General features: G+C 45.7%; 3 protein-coding genes across 6 annotated transcripts in view; 2 read left to right on the top strand and 1 right to left on the bottom strand.

Annotated features, from left to right (window-relative positions):
- The window catches only part of LOC103460131 (multiple epidermal growth factor-like domains protein 11), a 114,993-nt gene that overhangs the window by 14,290 nt on the left and 87,018 nt on the right, over positions 1 to 13,685 (bottom strand). For all 3 annotated transcript variants that reach the window (XM_081605650.1, XM_081605652.1, XM_081605651.1), the window contains 4 exons: positions 12,488 to 12,651; positions 12,060 to 12,162; positions 6,629 to 6,775; positions 4,415 to 4,549 (listed from right to left, as the gene is read on the bottom strand). In XM_081605650.1, the coding sequence (XP_081461776.1) occupies positions 4,415 to 4,549; positions 6,629 to 6,775; positions 12,060 to 12,162; positions 12,488 to 12,651 (549 nt within the window). The remainder of the gene's footprint in view (positions 1 to 4,414; positions 4,550 to 6,628; positions 6,776 to 12,059; positions 12,163 to 12,487; positions 12,652 to 13,685) is intronic.
- Positions 1 to 13,685, top strand: part of LOC103460101 (voltage-gated potassium channel regulatory subunit KCNG4-like) — a 258,663-nt gene that overhangs the window by 201,693 nt on the left and 43,285 nt on the right. The gene's annotated exons all lie outside the window — the stretch shown is intronic.
- LOC145551199 (uncharacterized) lies at positions 6,860 to 10,745 on the top strand. Its single transcript, XM_081605659.1, has 2 exons — positions 6,860 to 7,858; positions 8,001 to 10,745. Exons 1-2 carry the CDS (start codon positions 7,729 to 7,731, stop codon positions 8,786 to 8,788), a joined length of 918 nt encoding a protein of 305 aa, XP_081461785.1. The 5' UTR covers positions 6,860 to 7,728; the 3' UTR covers positions 8,789 to 10,745.

Raw genomic sequence — 13,685 nt, 5'->3', positions numbered from 1 at the left:
AGGTGATGAAGATGATGAAGGTGATGGAGGTGATGGAGATGATGGAGGTGATGAAGGTGATGGAGGTGATGGAGGTGATGAAGGTGATGGAGGTGATGAAGGTGATGGAGGTGATGGAGCTGATGAAGATGATGCAGGTGATAGAGGTGATGAAGGTGATGAAGATGATGCAGGTGATGGAGATGATGGAGGTGATGAAGGTGATGGAGGTGATGGAGGTGATGAAGGTGATGGAGGTGATGAAGGTGATGGAGGTGATGGAGCTGATGAAGATGATGCAGGTGATGGAGGTGATGAAGGTGATGGAGCTGATGAAGATGATGCAGGTGATGGAGGTGGTGAAGATGATGAAGGTGATGGAGATGATGGAGGTGATGAAGGTGATGGAGGTGATGAAGGTGATGGAGGTGATGGAGGTGATGAAGATGATGCAGGTGATGCAGGTGATGGAGGTGATGAAGGTGATGAAGATGATGCAGGTGATGGAGGTGATGAAGATGATGAAGGTGATGGAGGTGATGAAGATGATGGAGGTGATGGAGGTGATGAAGATGATGAAGGTGATGAAGATGATGGAGGTGATGGAGGTGATGGAGGTGATGAAGGTGATGAAGATGATGGAGGTGATGGAGGTGATGAAGATGATGGAGGTGATGGAGGTGATGAAGATGATGAAGGTGATGGAGGTGATGAAGATGATGAAGGTGATGGAGGTGATGGAGGTGATGGAGCTGATGAAGATGATGGAGGTGATGGAGGTGATGAAGATGATGAAGGTGATGGAGGTGATGGAGGTGATGGAGGTGATGAAGATGATGAAGGTGATGGAGGTGATGGAGGTGATGGAGGTGATGAAGATGATGAAGGTGATGGAGGTGATGAAGATGATGAAGGTGATGGAGGTGATGGAGGTGATGGAGGTGATGAAGGTGATGGAGGTGATGGAGGTGATGAAGGTGATGGAGGTGATGAAGGTGATGGAGGTGATGGAGGTGATGGAGCTGATGAAGATGATGAAGGTGATGGAGGTGATGGAGGTGATGGAGGTGATGAAGGTGATGGAGGTGATGAAGATGATGGAGGTGATGGAGGTGATGAAGGTGATGGAGGTGATGAAGGTGATGGAGGTGATGAAGATGATGGAGGTGATGGAGGTGATGGAGCTGATGAAGATGATGAAGGTGATGGAGGTGATGGAGGTGTTGAAGGTGATGGAGGTGATGAAGGTGATGGAGGTGATGAAGGTGATGGAGGTGATGAAGGTGATGGAGGTGATGGAGGTGATGGAGGTGATGAAGGTGATGAAGGTGATGGAGGTGATGAAGGTGATGAAGGTGATGGAGGTGATGGAGGTGATGAAGGTGATGGAGGTGATGGAGGTGATGGAGGTGATGGAGGTGATGGAGGTGATGAAGGTGATGGAGGTGATGGAGGTGATGAAGGTGATGGAGGTGATGAAGGTGATGGAGGTGATGGAGGTGATGGAGGTGATGAAGGTGATGAAGGTGATGGAGGTGATGGAGGTGATGAAGGTGATGGAGGTGATGAAGATGATGGAGGTGATGAAGGTGATGGAGGTGATGAAGGTGATGAAGGTGATGGAGGTGATGGAGATGGAGGTGATGAAGGTGATGGAGGTGATGGTGATGGAGGTGATGGAGGTGATGGAGGTGATGAAGGTGATGAAGGTGATGGAGGTGATGGAGGTGATGAAGGTGATGGAGGTGATGGAGGTGATGGAGCTGTGGGTGGAACCGCCGGACTCATCACCAGGCGTTGGGTTCAAGTCGCCTCGGCAAGCGGAGAATAAACCGCCTCCTGCTGCCAATCACAGCAGAACCTCAACCTGGTTCCTCCGGATCGGCTTCCTGTGCAGAACCTCTGGGTCTGGCGGTGACCCAGTTCGCAGTGAGCCAAGGGAGCCGCGGCGCCGCTCCGGTTAATTACCGCCTCCTCGTCACGCTGCTGGTGCCGAATGAGCTTTGATTCAGACTTTAGCATCGCAGCTGCTGAGGAGGGAATTCATTAGCGCTGCTGATGACATCCTAACCGCCGCTTACGCTTCCTGCTCACCGGCAGCCGGGTCAGGCAGAACCAGAACCAGAACCGGGACAGTGTGAGAAACAGTCACTCTGCAGGCCGCAGAGCAGAGGTCAAAGGTTACACTCAAACAGGCCTGTCACCATAACAAAGGCTGGATGACAAATTAGACCAGAAGTTATTTCTGTAAATGATAATATAATCTAGATTTATAGATCTACAGTTAGATTTATAGATCTAGAGTTATAGATTTATAGATCTACAGTTATAGATTTATAGATCTACAGTTATAGATTTATAGATCTAGAGTTATAGATTTATAGATCTACAGTTATAGATTTATAGATCTACAGTTATAGATTTATAGATCTACAGTTATAGATTTATAGATCTACAGTTATAGATTTATAGATCTACAGTTATAGATTTATAGATCTACAGTTATAGATTTATAGATCTAGAGTTATAGATTTATAGATCTACAGTTATAGATTTATAGATCTAGAGTTATAGATTTATAGATCTACAGTTATAGATTTATAGATCTACAGTTATAGATTTATAGATCTAGAGTTATAGATTTATAGATCTAGAGTTATAGATTTATAGATCTACAGTTATAGATTTATAGATCTAGAGTTATAGATTTATAGATCTACAGTTATAGATTTATAGATCTACAGTTATAGATTTATAGATCTACAGTTATAGATTTATAGATCTAGAGTTTCAGGTCTTACAGCTGGAAACCAGAAGTCAGGATGAATTCTGGGTTTGGACCTTCAGAGCCACATGAAGACGGTTACAAAGTCGGCCTTCCATCAGCTCAGAACGTTAAAGATCTGCTGCTGTTGGATGAACTGTCTGGACCTCCCTGGTCTTCTGGTTCTGGTTCTGCATCAACAGAACCAGAACCAAACATGGACAAGCAGCTCCTTCAAATCGAATCTTTTCAATAAATGGATCCTGACCAACATTTCGATGGTGGATTTAAAGTCGACAAAATGTTTGTTTCTGGTTCCATAAAGAGTTTATGACGTTTTCATGTTGCTGAAATGTGCAGCAAAATTAAACCTGTAAAAATGTATAAATTCGCTGCTGATGTTGAACATCTGCTCTGCAGTGGTGATGATGAGGAGCGGGGTCTTCGTCCTGTTTCCTTTAATAAGCCGCCGACTGCAGCCGCTGCTGTGAGCTGCTCATGTTAATTGGCAATAATCAAAAAAAGGCCCAGAGCGCATGAATTTATCATCAGGCTCGTCAGACTCCACAGTATCTGTGTCTCAATATTTTATTAGTGTAACTGAATATAAAAGAGGAATATTACATCCCGGAGCGTCGGGAAGTTCGCTTCTACCAAACAAGCCGGAGATTTTTCTGCTTTCTGGAGAAATAAAAACACTTTTTCCACTTTCTGCCCTTTTGTCTCCAAAACACAAAAACTCGGATTAAAAACATGAATCAAAAAACTGGCTGCTTTTTACGGGGCTTCTGGTAAAAGTTCAACGATGATCCAAAACACGCGACAGAAAATCCACCTCTGAGTCAGTCAAACATACAAAATATGGGTTTTTGATTGGCCTAGTCAAAGCACAAACATTTATAACACTGTTTTAAAACACAAAGTTCCTCCACAGACTCATTTCCAGAGGCCAGAGGAGTTGGGGAGGATGTGGAGTTTGATCTGATGGGATTATTTTACCTGGATTAATAATCTGAAAGTCACAGGAACAACATCAGGGACCAACGTTCCCGCCTCTGTTCATTCCTGATTCATGGGAACAACCCAGGAATGTACGGCAGCTGAGTCAGGATCAGCAATCTACCAAAGACTCTCAGGCCTGAAATGTTTCTAAGATGATTTTTACGAAAACACTCATGATTCCATCTGTTTCATGAAGTGCAGCTTCGTGTTTTATCATGTTTGTTCCTTCTTCTTCCTGTCTGGCTGCACAGAGTTTCTGCATTTAATCACATTTTCTAATGCGTTGAAACAGTAAAACCAACAGAACGGAGAGTTTGAGGGTTTTAAACGCCATCAGAATTTATCATGACAACGGCAAATCAAAATTCTTTTCATAATAAATTTATGATGATGGACACGTTAGATGCTGCATTCAGTTACTCCAGATTTGTTTTGTTGCTGCTGATTTAAACCAGGTTTTCATGACAGACATGAAAAGGTTGGAGGTTTTCAGAGCAGATTCTCTTCAGGTGGTTTGGAAACGTTTCAGAGACGCAGCGTCCGGCAGAAACAGACGGCGTTCACGTTTAATGATCAGATCACCTGATTAATCATGTGGTTAACGGTCAGATGTTTGGGTTTTTCTGTGAAGCGGTGAGTCCGGTTTGCGGGATGAAGCGGAGGACTGACCTTGGTTGCAGAGGGAGCCGAAGAACCCGCTGAGGCAGTCGCAGCGGCCGGTGACGTGGTGGCAGGGCGCGTCGCTGTGGACGCACTGAGGACACGGCTGGCTGCAGCGCAGGCCGTAGGACCCTGGGGAGCAGGCTGCAGGAAGCACAGAACAGCTGATCTGAGCGATTGACGTCCTGCTGCTGGAGGGTCTCAGGTTCTGGTCCCAGCACTGACCCAGACTCATTCGTCAGGCCGTTAATTTGCTTTTATTGATGTTGGTCTAAGTGGCAGGCTGCTCTCCTGCCTCCCTCTCGCTTCTGCTTCCTCCTAATTAAGATAATTACTTCAACTGTGAACTGAGGAGCCTTAAATCTCCCACTGTGATCCACAGAGAGGAGAGGAAACCAGAGATCCAGATCCACCAGAACGGTTCTGCAGCCAGGAGCCAACAGGAAGGAGCAGAGCACCTGGAGCAGGCAGGAAGCTAACAGGAAGGAGCAGAACACCTGGAGCAGGCAGGAAGCTAACAGGAAGCTAACAGGAAGGAGCAGAACACCTGGAGCAGGCAGGAAGCTAACAGGAAGGAGCAGAACACCTGGAGCAGGCAGGAAGCTAACAGGAAGGAGCAGAACACCTGGAGCAGGCAGGAAGCTAACAGGAAGGAGCAGAACACCTGGAGCAGGCAGGAAGCTAACAGGAAGGAGCAGAACACCTGGAGCAGGCAGGAAGCTTACAGGAAGCTAACAGGAAGGAGCAGAACACCTGGAGCAGGCGGGAAGCTAACAGGAAGGAGCAGAACACCTGGAGCAGGCAGGAAGCTAACAGGAAGGAGCAGAACACCTGGAGCAGGCAGGAAGCTAACAGGAAGGAGCAGAACACCTGGAGCAGGCAGGAAGCTAACAGGAAGGAGCAGAACACCTGGAGCAGGCAGGAAGCTTACAGGAAGCTAACAGGAAGGAGCAGAACACCTGGAGCAGGCAGGAAGCTAACAGGAAGGAGCAGAACACCTGGACCAGGCAGGAAGCTAACAGGAAGGAGCAGAACATCTGGACCAGACAGGAAGCTAACAGGAAGGAGCAGAACACCTGGAGCAGGCAGGAAGCTAACAGGAAGCAAACAGGAAGGAGCAGAACACCTGGAGCAGGTGGGAAGCTAACAGGAAGGAGCAGAACACCTGGAGCAGGCAGGAAGCTAACAGGAAGCTAAGAGGAAGGAGCAGAACACCTGGAGCAGGCGGGAAGCTAACAGGAAGGAGCAGAACACCTGGAGCAGGCAGGAAGCTAACAGGAAGCTAACAGGAAGGAGCAGAACACCTGGAGCAGGCGGGAAGCTAACAGGAAGGAGCAGAGCACCTGGAGCAGGCAGGAAGCTAACAGGAAGGAGCAGAACACCTGGAGCAGGCAGGAAGCTAACAGGAAGGAGCAGAACACCTGGAGCAGGCAGGAAGCTAACAGGAAGGAGCAGAACACCTGGAGCAGGCAGGAAGCTTACAGGAAGCTAACAGGAAGGAGCAGAACACCTGGAGCAGGCAGGAAGCTAACAGGAAGGAGCAGAACACCTGGACCAGGCAGGAAGCTAACAGGAAGGAGCAGAACATCTGGACCAGACAGGAAGCTAACAGGAAGGAGCAGAACACCTGGAGCAGGCAGGAAGCTAACAGGAAGCAAACAGGAAGGAGCAGAACACCTGGAGCAGGCGGGAAGCTAACAGGAAGGAGCAGAACACCTGGAGCAGGCAGGAAGCTAACAGGAAGCTAAGAGGAAGGAGCAGAACACCTGGAGCAGGCGGGAAGCTAACAGGAAGGAGCAGAACACCTGGAGCAGGCAGGAAGCTAACAGGAAGCTAACAGGAAGGAGCAGAACACCTGGAGCAGGCGGGAAGCTAACAGGAAGCCAACAGAATAGAAATTCCTGATCTAAATTTCTCCCTGATCAATTCTAGGACAGATTTTGCTTAAATGTAAGGTTTAGATACAAACATCTTAAACAAAATTCATATTCATTAACAAAAATAAATAAAAAGCTTCAAAAAGAAATAAAACGTCAAATAAATAAAAAATTAGATGAAAAATAAAATAAGGTAAAAATGTAAAAATAAATATGAATATAAAATAAGTAAAAAAAATACGAGTAACAATAAACTAAATACAAATCAGGGGAAATAAATGATAAAAATGCAGGTAAAGTAAATAAACAGAATCAGAAAAAGCTGTTCATCAGATGCTGCGTTTACTTCTCCTGCAGTTGGTGCCGCGGTATCCTGCGGCGCACACGCAGCCGCCGTCCTCCGGCGCGCAGGAGCCTCGGTTCTCACAGGAGCAGCTGGAGGAGCAGTTCGGCCCCCAGAGGCCCTCAGAGCACACGCTGTCGCAGTGGACGCCTGCAGGTCAAAACAAGAGGTTCTGGTTCTGATCGGTGTCAAACTGTGGCGCCTCGGCCCGGTTCTGATCCGTTTCATCTCCACTGCAGGATTCCTTCTGTTGTTCAGGAGCCATTAAAGGCCGAAACAAACAAACACCGAGCAGCGGATCAATCCGCCGCTGAAAATAGTCCTGAACCGCGCCGCCGCCGCCGGAGGAGCGTTGATGAAAAGTCCACTCAGCGGCTGAATCACACAGATGCAACGATTCGGCCCCTTAATGGGAGGACTGGGATCTGGAAATCATTTTCTAATGGGGCTGCAGAAATACGGTAAACGGATCGGCTCATTTTTAACGGCGCGCGCCTTTAATGACCAGAGAAACCACGGCGGCCATTTTTCATCTGGATTCACCGCAGATCAGTTCAGTTAACCGTCAGGAAGGAGAACAACTTCCTGGGAAAAACAGTCAAAGGTTGTAAAAGTGGCTCTGTCCATGTTTAGCTGGAGCTCTTTCAGAACCGGTCCGATAAATTCCTCCTGGAATCAGAACGTCTGCAGAGGAACCAGAACCCAATCAATATGAACGATTCCCCAAAGCGTTTATTTAATGACCACGTCAGTCTGGAGCTTTTTATCTGCTGTGGCTTCAGAACGTTTTCACAGCCCGACCTGAAACTTCTGCGTTTTTCTTATGTGACGAACCAGAACGTCCGTCTTCTGGTCAACTCTGACCAGTTTCCTCCTGCTGCCGAAGAAAAGTTTCCCCACATGATGCGGATGCCGGTTCCGCTGAAAAAACATTCTCACTCCTTTTGTTTTTATCGAATTCTCAGGAAAACCAAACTGCGTTTCATTGACCACAACCGTGCAAAATGAAATTACGAAAATAAATCTGCTCGTGTGATTTTAAGTTTGTTTCCTGTTTGATTAAAAACTGCAATTGCAAAATTAAAGTTTTGCGCACATTTGAGATGGAAACGCAGTTCGTCAAACGGAGGATTCACGGATATAATCTGGGGTTCGTATTTAAAAATGTGGAGACTTTGTTGTCTCAGACCCAAAAATCTGGGACAGAAATCAGACTGACGCACGGTGGTGGAGGTATGATGGGTTGGGCTGCTGGAGCAGAAAGTTCACTGAGTTATAATTACATCAATGAAATATTTCCCAGTGTGAGTTGATCTTCTTTCGTTTGACTTTGGGTGAAAATGATCTAAATATTTTGCCTTCTTTCTCCCTGCAGTGTCTCCGTCTTTCATCAGCCTTACATCGACTGCGCCGCGTCTCCGCGCCCCTGGAGGGAGAAACAAAAGCCGGCAGTTCAGGACGGATCAGAGCCGCCGCCGCCGCTCACCGGGGGACGGCGCCCAGGAGACTCCGCCCACATCGGGTCAGATGGTTCAGATGGCTGTGCGCCCCGCGGGGCGGCGCCGCCGCTCGCTGCAGAACCATTACTTCTGCTTCCTCATATGTTTACACATCAGGGCAGTGAAATATTCCTCAATGGAAGTTTTCCAGAACATTCACCAGGAAAGCAGAACTGGAGTTTCTGACCCGGTTCAGGTTGGAAAAAAGCATCAGAACCGACAGATCCAGGGAAAGATGTTCAGTTTTTTATCATTGGGGCATGCCATCATTGGGGCATGCCATCGTTGGGGCATGCCATCATTGGGGCCTGCCATCGTTGGGGCATGCCATCATTGGGGCATCCCATCATTGGGGCATGCCATCATTGGGGCATGCCATCATTGGGGTATGCCATCATTGGGGCATCCCATCATTGGGGTATGCCATCATTGGGGCATGCCATCATTGGGGCATGCCATTATTGGGGCATGCCATCATTGGGGCATGCCATCATTGGGGTATGCCATCATTGGGGTATGCCATCATTGGGGCATGCCATCATTGGGGCATGCCCATCATTGGGGCATGCCATCATTGGGGTATGCCATCATTGGGGCATCCCATCATTGGGGTATGCCATCATTGGGGCATGCCACAGCAGTGCATAGGGAGAGCAGTGACTGACTGCCTCCATGTTCTTCACCCAGTAGAACGTCTCTATTATTAATTTTTCTTCCGTCACCCTTAATGCGGCTCCTACCGCTGCATGCACCCCCACAAAAGTGGCATCAAAGCGTTCAGCTTGATGCCGAGAAGGCAGCCATTACTTTTAGTGGGATTCTGAGTTAAAATTACGACATAAAGTAAGAAAAACGAGAAAATTTGAGGCTGAGTGTCTCACAGAATCGGTAATCTTTCTCTCTGAAACAGACACACAGCACTGTGGATTTCTGACTCCAAAACTCTTTTTAACTCCTCCTCACAGGCACAAATATCGCCCCATAGGTCTAAAAGTTGGTCATGACATAGTTGCACATGCCTGCTCCCTTAAAATGTTTTCAAAATTTTTCTAGGGCTTATGGATTTTTGTCAGGGGCCTTGAGACTGACGCTGGGTGTCTCCCAAGTATAGAAACTGTCTCCAGAGCCAGCCCAGGTGCAGATAATTAGTTACCATAGCAACGGGTCCCAGCCGGAGGCAGTGAGCAGCCTCACAAAGAGAGAGGTCTCACAATGCATTGTGGGAAGAATACATATTTCCTGTGACTATTCATATTTTATTTAGATAAAATTATTATTTCTCTGAATTTCTGAGTGTGAATTAAAATCCTTAGTATGAAAGATTTAGAGAAATAAACAATTATCGACTGTCTTTATTTTTTATTATTTTGTACCGTGAGTGAGAACTAGATGTGCGAAGCTTAAAGTCGTCAGTCTGGGACTGAAGCTCATTAAGCTTCAGGTTGAACCAGGTCACTGTTACAGTGAACCAGATCAGCCATAGAGCTACGGTGATAGATCTGGAAAGAGCTTCAGTCACTGAACATTGTTGAAGAAAGTAAAGTCCTTTAGTGCTGTATGTTTATGCTTCCTATTTATTTCAGGTTTTAAGAGCGGTGTGCAAACAAATGTTTCAAATGTTTGGTTAAACATTTGATCTATGTGCATTTTACGGGGCATGCACTTTGGCATGCCCCGTAAAATTTCTGCAGGAATTAGTTTATTATTTATTACACTTCCTGAATTTGTCTCCAGCTCATCCTAAACCGTCTCACTGTGCAGCTAAAAGAGACAAATAACAAATAAACTGGGGTCAAATCCAGGGTCAACGACCTTTACGACCCCCTTAAAGTTTAAACTTTTTAAACTTTAAGGCTTTTTTTTACTTTAATAAGAGAATAAAAGTTGTGTTTGTTTTTAGCTCTGCAAACTGCCCTGTGGCAGCAAACAGTCCCACTTTGTTCTGAATGTAAAGATATTTTAAATATATGATTTCTATGAAAACTGGAACCTTTGTATTTGTGTGTTTCTGGTACAGCCGTTAATCTGACGCACAGCTACATCCACTAACAGATGATGAAGCTGGGTGTTCGTTCCTGCCTCTGAGCGATCTGATTGGACGCTGAAATTAGTATCGTTTGTTGTGCTAAAAGCAGTTAGAGTTAGCCTATCAGTGAAACTATGCTAACCCATAATAGCATTTTAATGCTAACAGGTAGCAGCCGCACAGATGCTGTCGCTAATGCTAGCGTCCAAATTCACATTTCTAAAAAAGGATTTATTGATAGAAAAACCAATCAGACGGTTTAATAACCTGAAGAACAAATAAAAACGATAATTTAGCAGCAAAAAGGCTTTAAATTAAAATGTTTCTGATGGTTTTTGATTAATTAATTAATCACTGACTCAGCTACACGTTTTAAACATAAAAATATCTGATTCTGCAGGTTTTACCCTCATACATCAACTCTGAGCAGCTTCCCACAGCATGATGCTGCCACCACCCTGATTCACTACAGGGACGGATGTCATGGATGTTTTTATGACTTTTTATTTTTGTGTTTTTATTATTGTAAAGCACTTTGAACTGCCTGACTGCTGAAATGTGCTATAGAAATAAACTTGACTGATTGATTGATTGATTGATTGATTGATTGATTGATTGATTGATTGATTCTTCCACATGTTCTGTCTCTTAAAATCTGAGGAACTGGAAATACAGTTTGTCCGTCTCAATCTTTCCTCCTGTGTTTATCTTCGGCGGTTCGTCATAAACCAGGTTTGAGCTGCTGGCGTGACCTTTGACCTGAGCAGTTTAATGTCTTCTTTCCTGATTGGCTGCCCTGCAGCAGCTCTTCGTTTCTCCGCGGCTGAAACGTTTGTGACTCGGCCGTTACTGAGCCTGAATCTGCACCAGGTTCTGAGTTATTGGTTTTGAATGTTCGCGTGTCGCATCGATCTGCTGTCTCCTCTCTCTCTCTAACGCTTCCCTCCCTGCTGGGATGAAGTTTCCTCCACATCAGCAAGAAAAACATTATCCGAGAAAATAAATGGGGAGACAATTATCCGATGAAATCGTCCGTTTCCTCCAGATTCCTCAGCGTCCGACTCCGGGCATCAGAAGAGCTGCTTATTGGTTATTATCACGGAGCATAAACAATCTGATCCACCTGATCGGATCACAGCGACCAGAGAGGAAGAAGCAAACAAACCTGATTCATAAAAACAGATTCATTCTGATCAAAAATGCAGAACTTTCTGTTTTTATTGAGCGCACCGGAATAAAAGCAGGTTTTTCTGTTTTTTTTTAAAGAAATGTTTCACTATAAGGATTTGACTTTTTATGTTCCCCCTCACTTTACTTTTGACGTTGATGTTTAATCTGCTTTATGTTCGTTTGTGTCAAAACGAGGGCCGGACCGTTTCATATCGGTCCATTTAGATGATAACTGATTCGTTTTTTGTTTTAAATATCTGAAATATTAACAAACTGCAGTTATATTTCTCCTGTTTTATCCAGAGTTTCAGTTCATGCTGGTTAAAACTTGAAGCTGCGCCTGTTACTCAACACGTTGTTGCTAGGCAACCAAAGGGTGAGTGAGTTGATGCCACCAACCTAGCTAAGCTGGTAATGAGTGGTGGAGCAGCTAAAGCTTTTCCTCTGCCTACATCTCCCAGAATGCTGTGCGGTTGTGGCTCAGAGTTCAGTGGATATTGGATATTTTATCAGATGTAATATTTATTGATACTGATCACGTGTTTATCATGATTTTTATTGGTAATGGTTTATTGTCCGTCAAAACGTCCTGAATGTAAATCTGAGAGCGTAATTGGTTTGTTTAGTTTTGTTTACGTGGCGGCTAAATGTGACTGGGCGCTAACGCTAGCTAAAATGAGAAACAGATTTTTAAACGGTTGAATTTCAACTGAATCGTTTGCTTCCTGCCAGAACTCACCGGTCCAGCCTGCGAGGCAGCGGCAGGTTCCTGTCAGCGGGTCGCAGCCGTTGGCGTGGAGACAGTCGCATCTCTCCCTGCAGTCCAACCCGTAGGACCCGTCCTGCGAGCAGAACCAGGACGACACGATGAAAAAGGTCCAGAACCAACCAGAACCTGCTCAGGCTCATTCATTCAGACTCAAACGCTTTTCACATCTTCACAATTCAAACATAAAGAGTTCCAACAGGTCTGAATCGGAAGTGAACCGCGCCGCTGAACCGCCATCTTTGTAGGCAAACGCAGCTCCAGCACGGATGAACCGCAGCTTCCAGAACAAGTAAGGATCAGCCTGTGGCTTGTCTATTGTTGTCATAGCAACTCCCTAACAACAGCTGCCTACCAAGATGGCTGTCAGCTCATCACATGAGAAGGATGTTCAGACTTACGGGACAGAGGACGTCGCAGTATTCGCCCCTCCAGCCCGCTGAGCAGGTGCAGGAGCCGTTGATGGGGTCGCAGGCCGCCTCGTTGGCGCATTGACACGTCTGGTTGCAGCCGGAGCCCCAGGAGCCGCTGGAGCAGGGGATGGAGCAGTCCACGCCCTGCCAGCCTGGGGGCAGAGACAGCGGCGCCCGTCAGGGAACGGGTACCTGACCACTGCTCAGCAGCAGCAGCAGCATCAAGGCTGCAACCTTAACATTCACTCCACAAACAATCAGTTACTCCTGCAAATATTCCTGAGTGAGACCCTGGAAGAAACTGGGAGCAACAAGCCGGAAAAATGGCAGAAAATCAGATTTATCCTGAATTTAACGCCACAGAAAACAGCAAGATCAGCAAAAAAAAAATCTAAAACGGGACAAATATTGAAAACAGCCCAAGTTCATTTGGAAGAATTCAGGTGTGATGAATTAAATTATGTTTTTCATTCTTTAAGTAAAAAAAATCAAATCAAATTAGCAAAACAAACACATCAGATTTTATTACGAGTTTGTCTACAGACTCGGCCAGAAGCCCTGAAGGTGATTTAGTTAAAGACTCTGTGTGTTTAATCCAGAAACTAAACTAGAAAAAGTGAAATCTGACGCTTTAATGCAACAAATCCTGGTTATTTCTGACTTGTGGCCTAGTCAAAGCATGAACTTCAGCATGCTGTTCTTACTGGAAAACCCTCCAGTGTGTTTAATTGAAATCATTTCAGCAGAGCAGAGCGGGGTCAAAGTTCATCCACAGATGTGACCAGCAGTCTGAGCCAACGGCTGGTTCTGGTTCTGGTTCTGGTTTGTAACTCGACCAGATTTTCTCTCTTTGTTTACATCAGAATCTGCATTCATTCATTATTCATTACTTTATTAAGCTGTTTCTGATGTTTTCTTCTAATGTCTCTGTTTTCTGCAAAACTTCTGCAGTGAGATGTAACTGGACCAAAAGCAGGTCAGAACCAGAACCCCTTTAATTACCTTTGTTCCCCACGCAGAATCTGAGCCACGTTAATATTTAAACGGCCAGATATTAAAATACAGAAACACAGAACTTAATGAAAAGTTCTGGACAACATTAGAGCAGGACGCCGCATTGTTACTACAGATACAAGCACCCGGCCGTTTGGACTCAGAACCAGAACCTGGAGGGAACCGGAGCCCA

Source organism: Poecilia reticulata, chromosome 3 (assembly GCF_904066995.2).
Source record: "Poecilia reticulata chromosome 3, P_reticulata-male-v2, whole genome shotgun sequence".
NCBI lineage: Eukaryota > Metazoa > Chordata > Actinopteri > Cyprinodontiformes > Poeciliidae > Poecilia > Poecilia reticulata.
The sequence above is the reverse complement of the archived record's forward strand: the minus strand, read 5'-3'. Positions and strand labels throughout refer to the sequence as shown.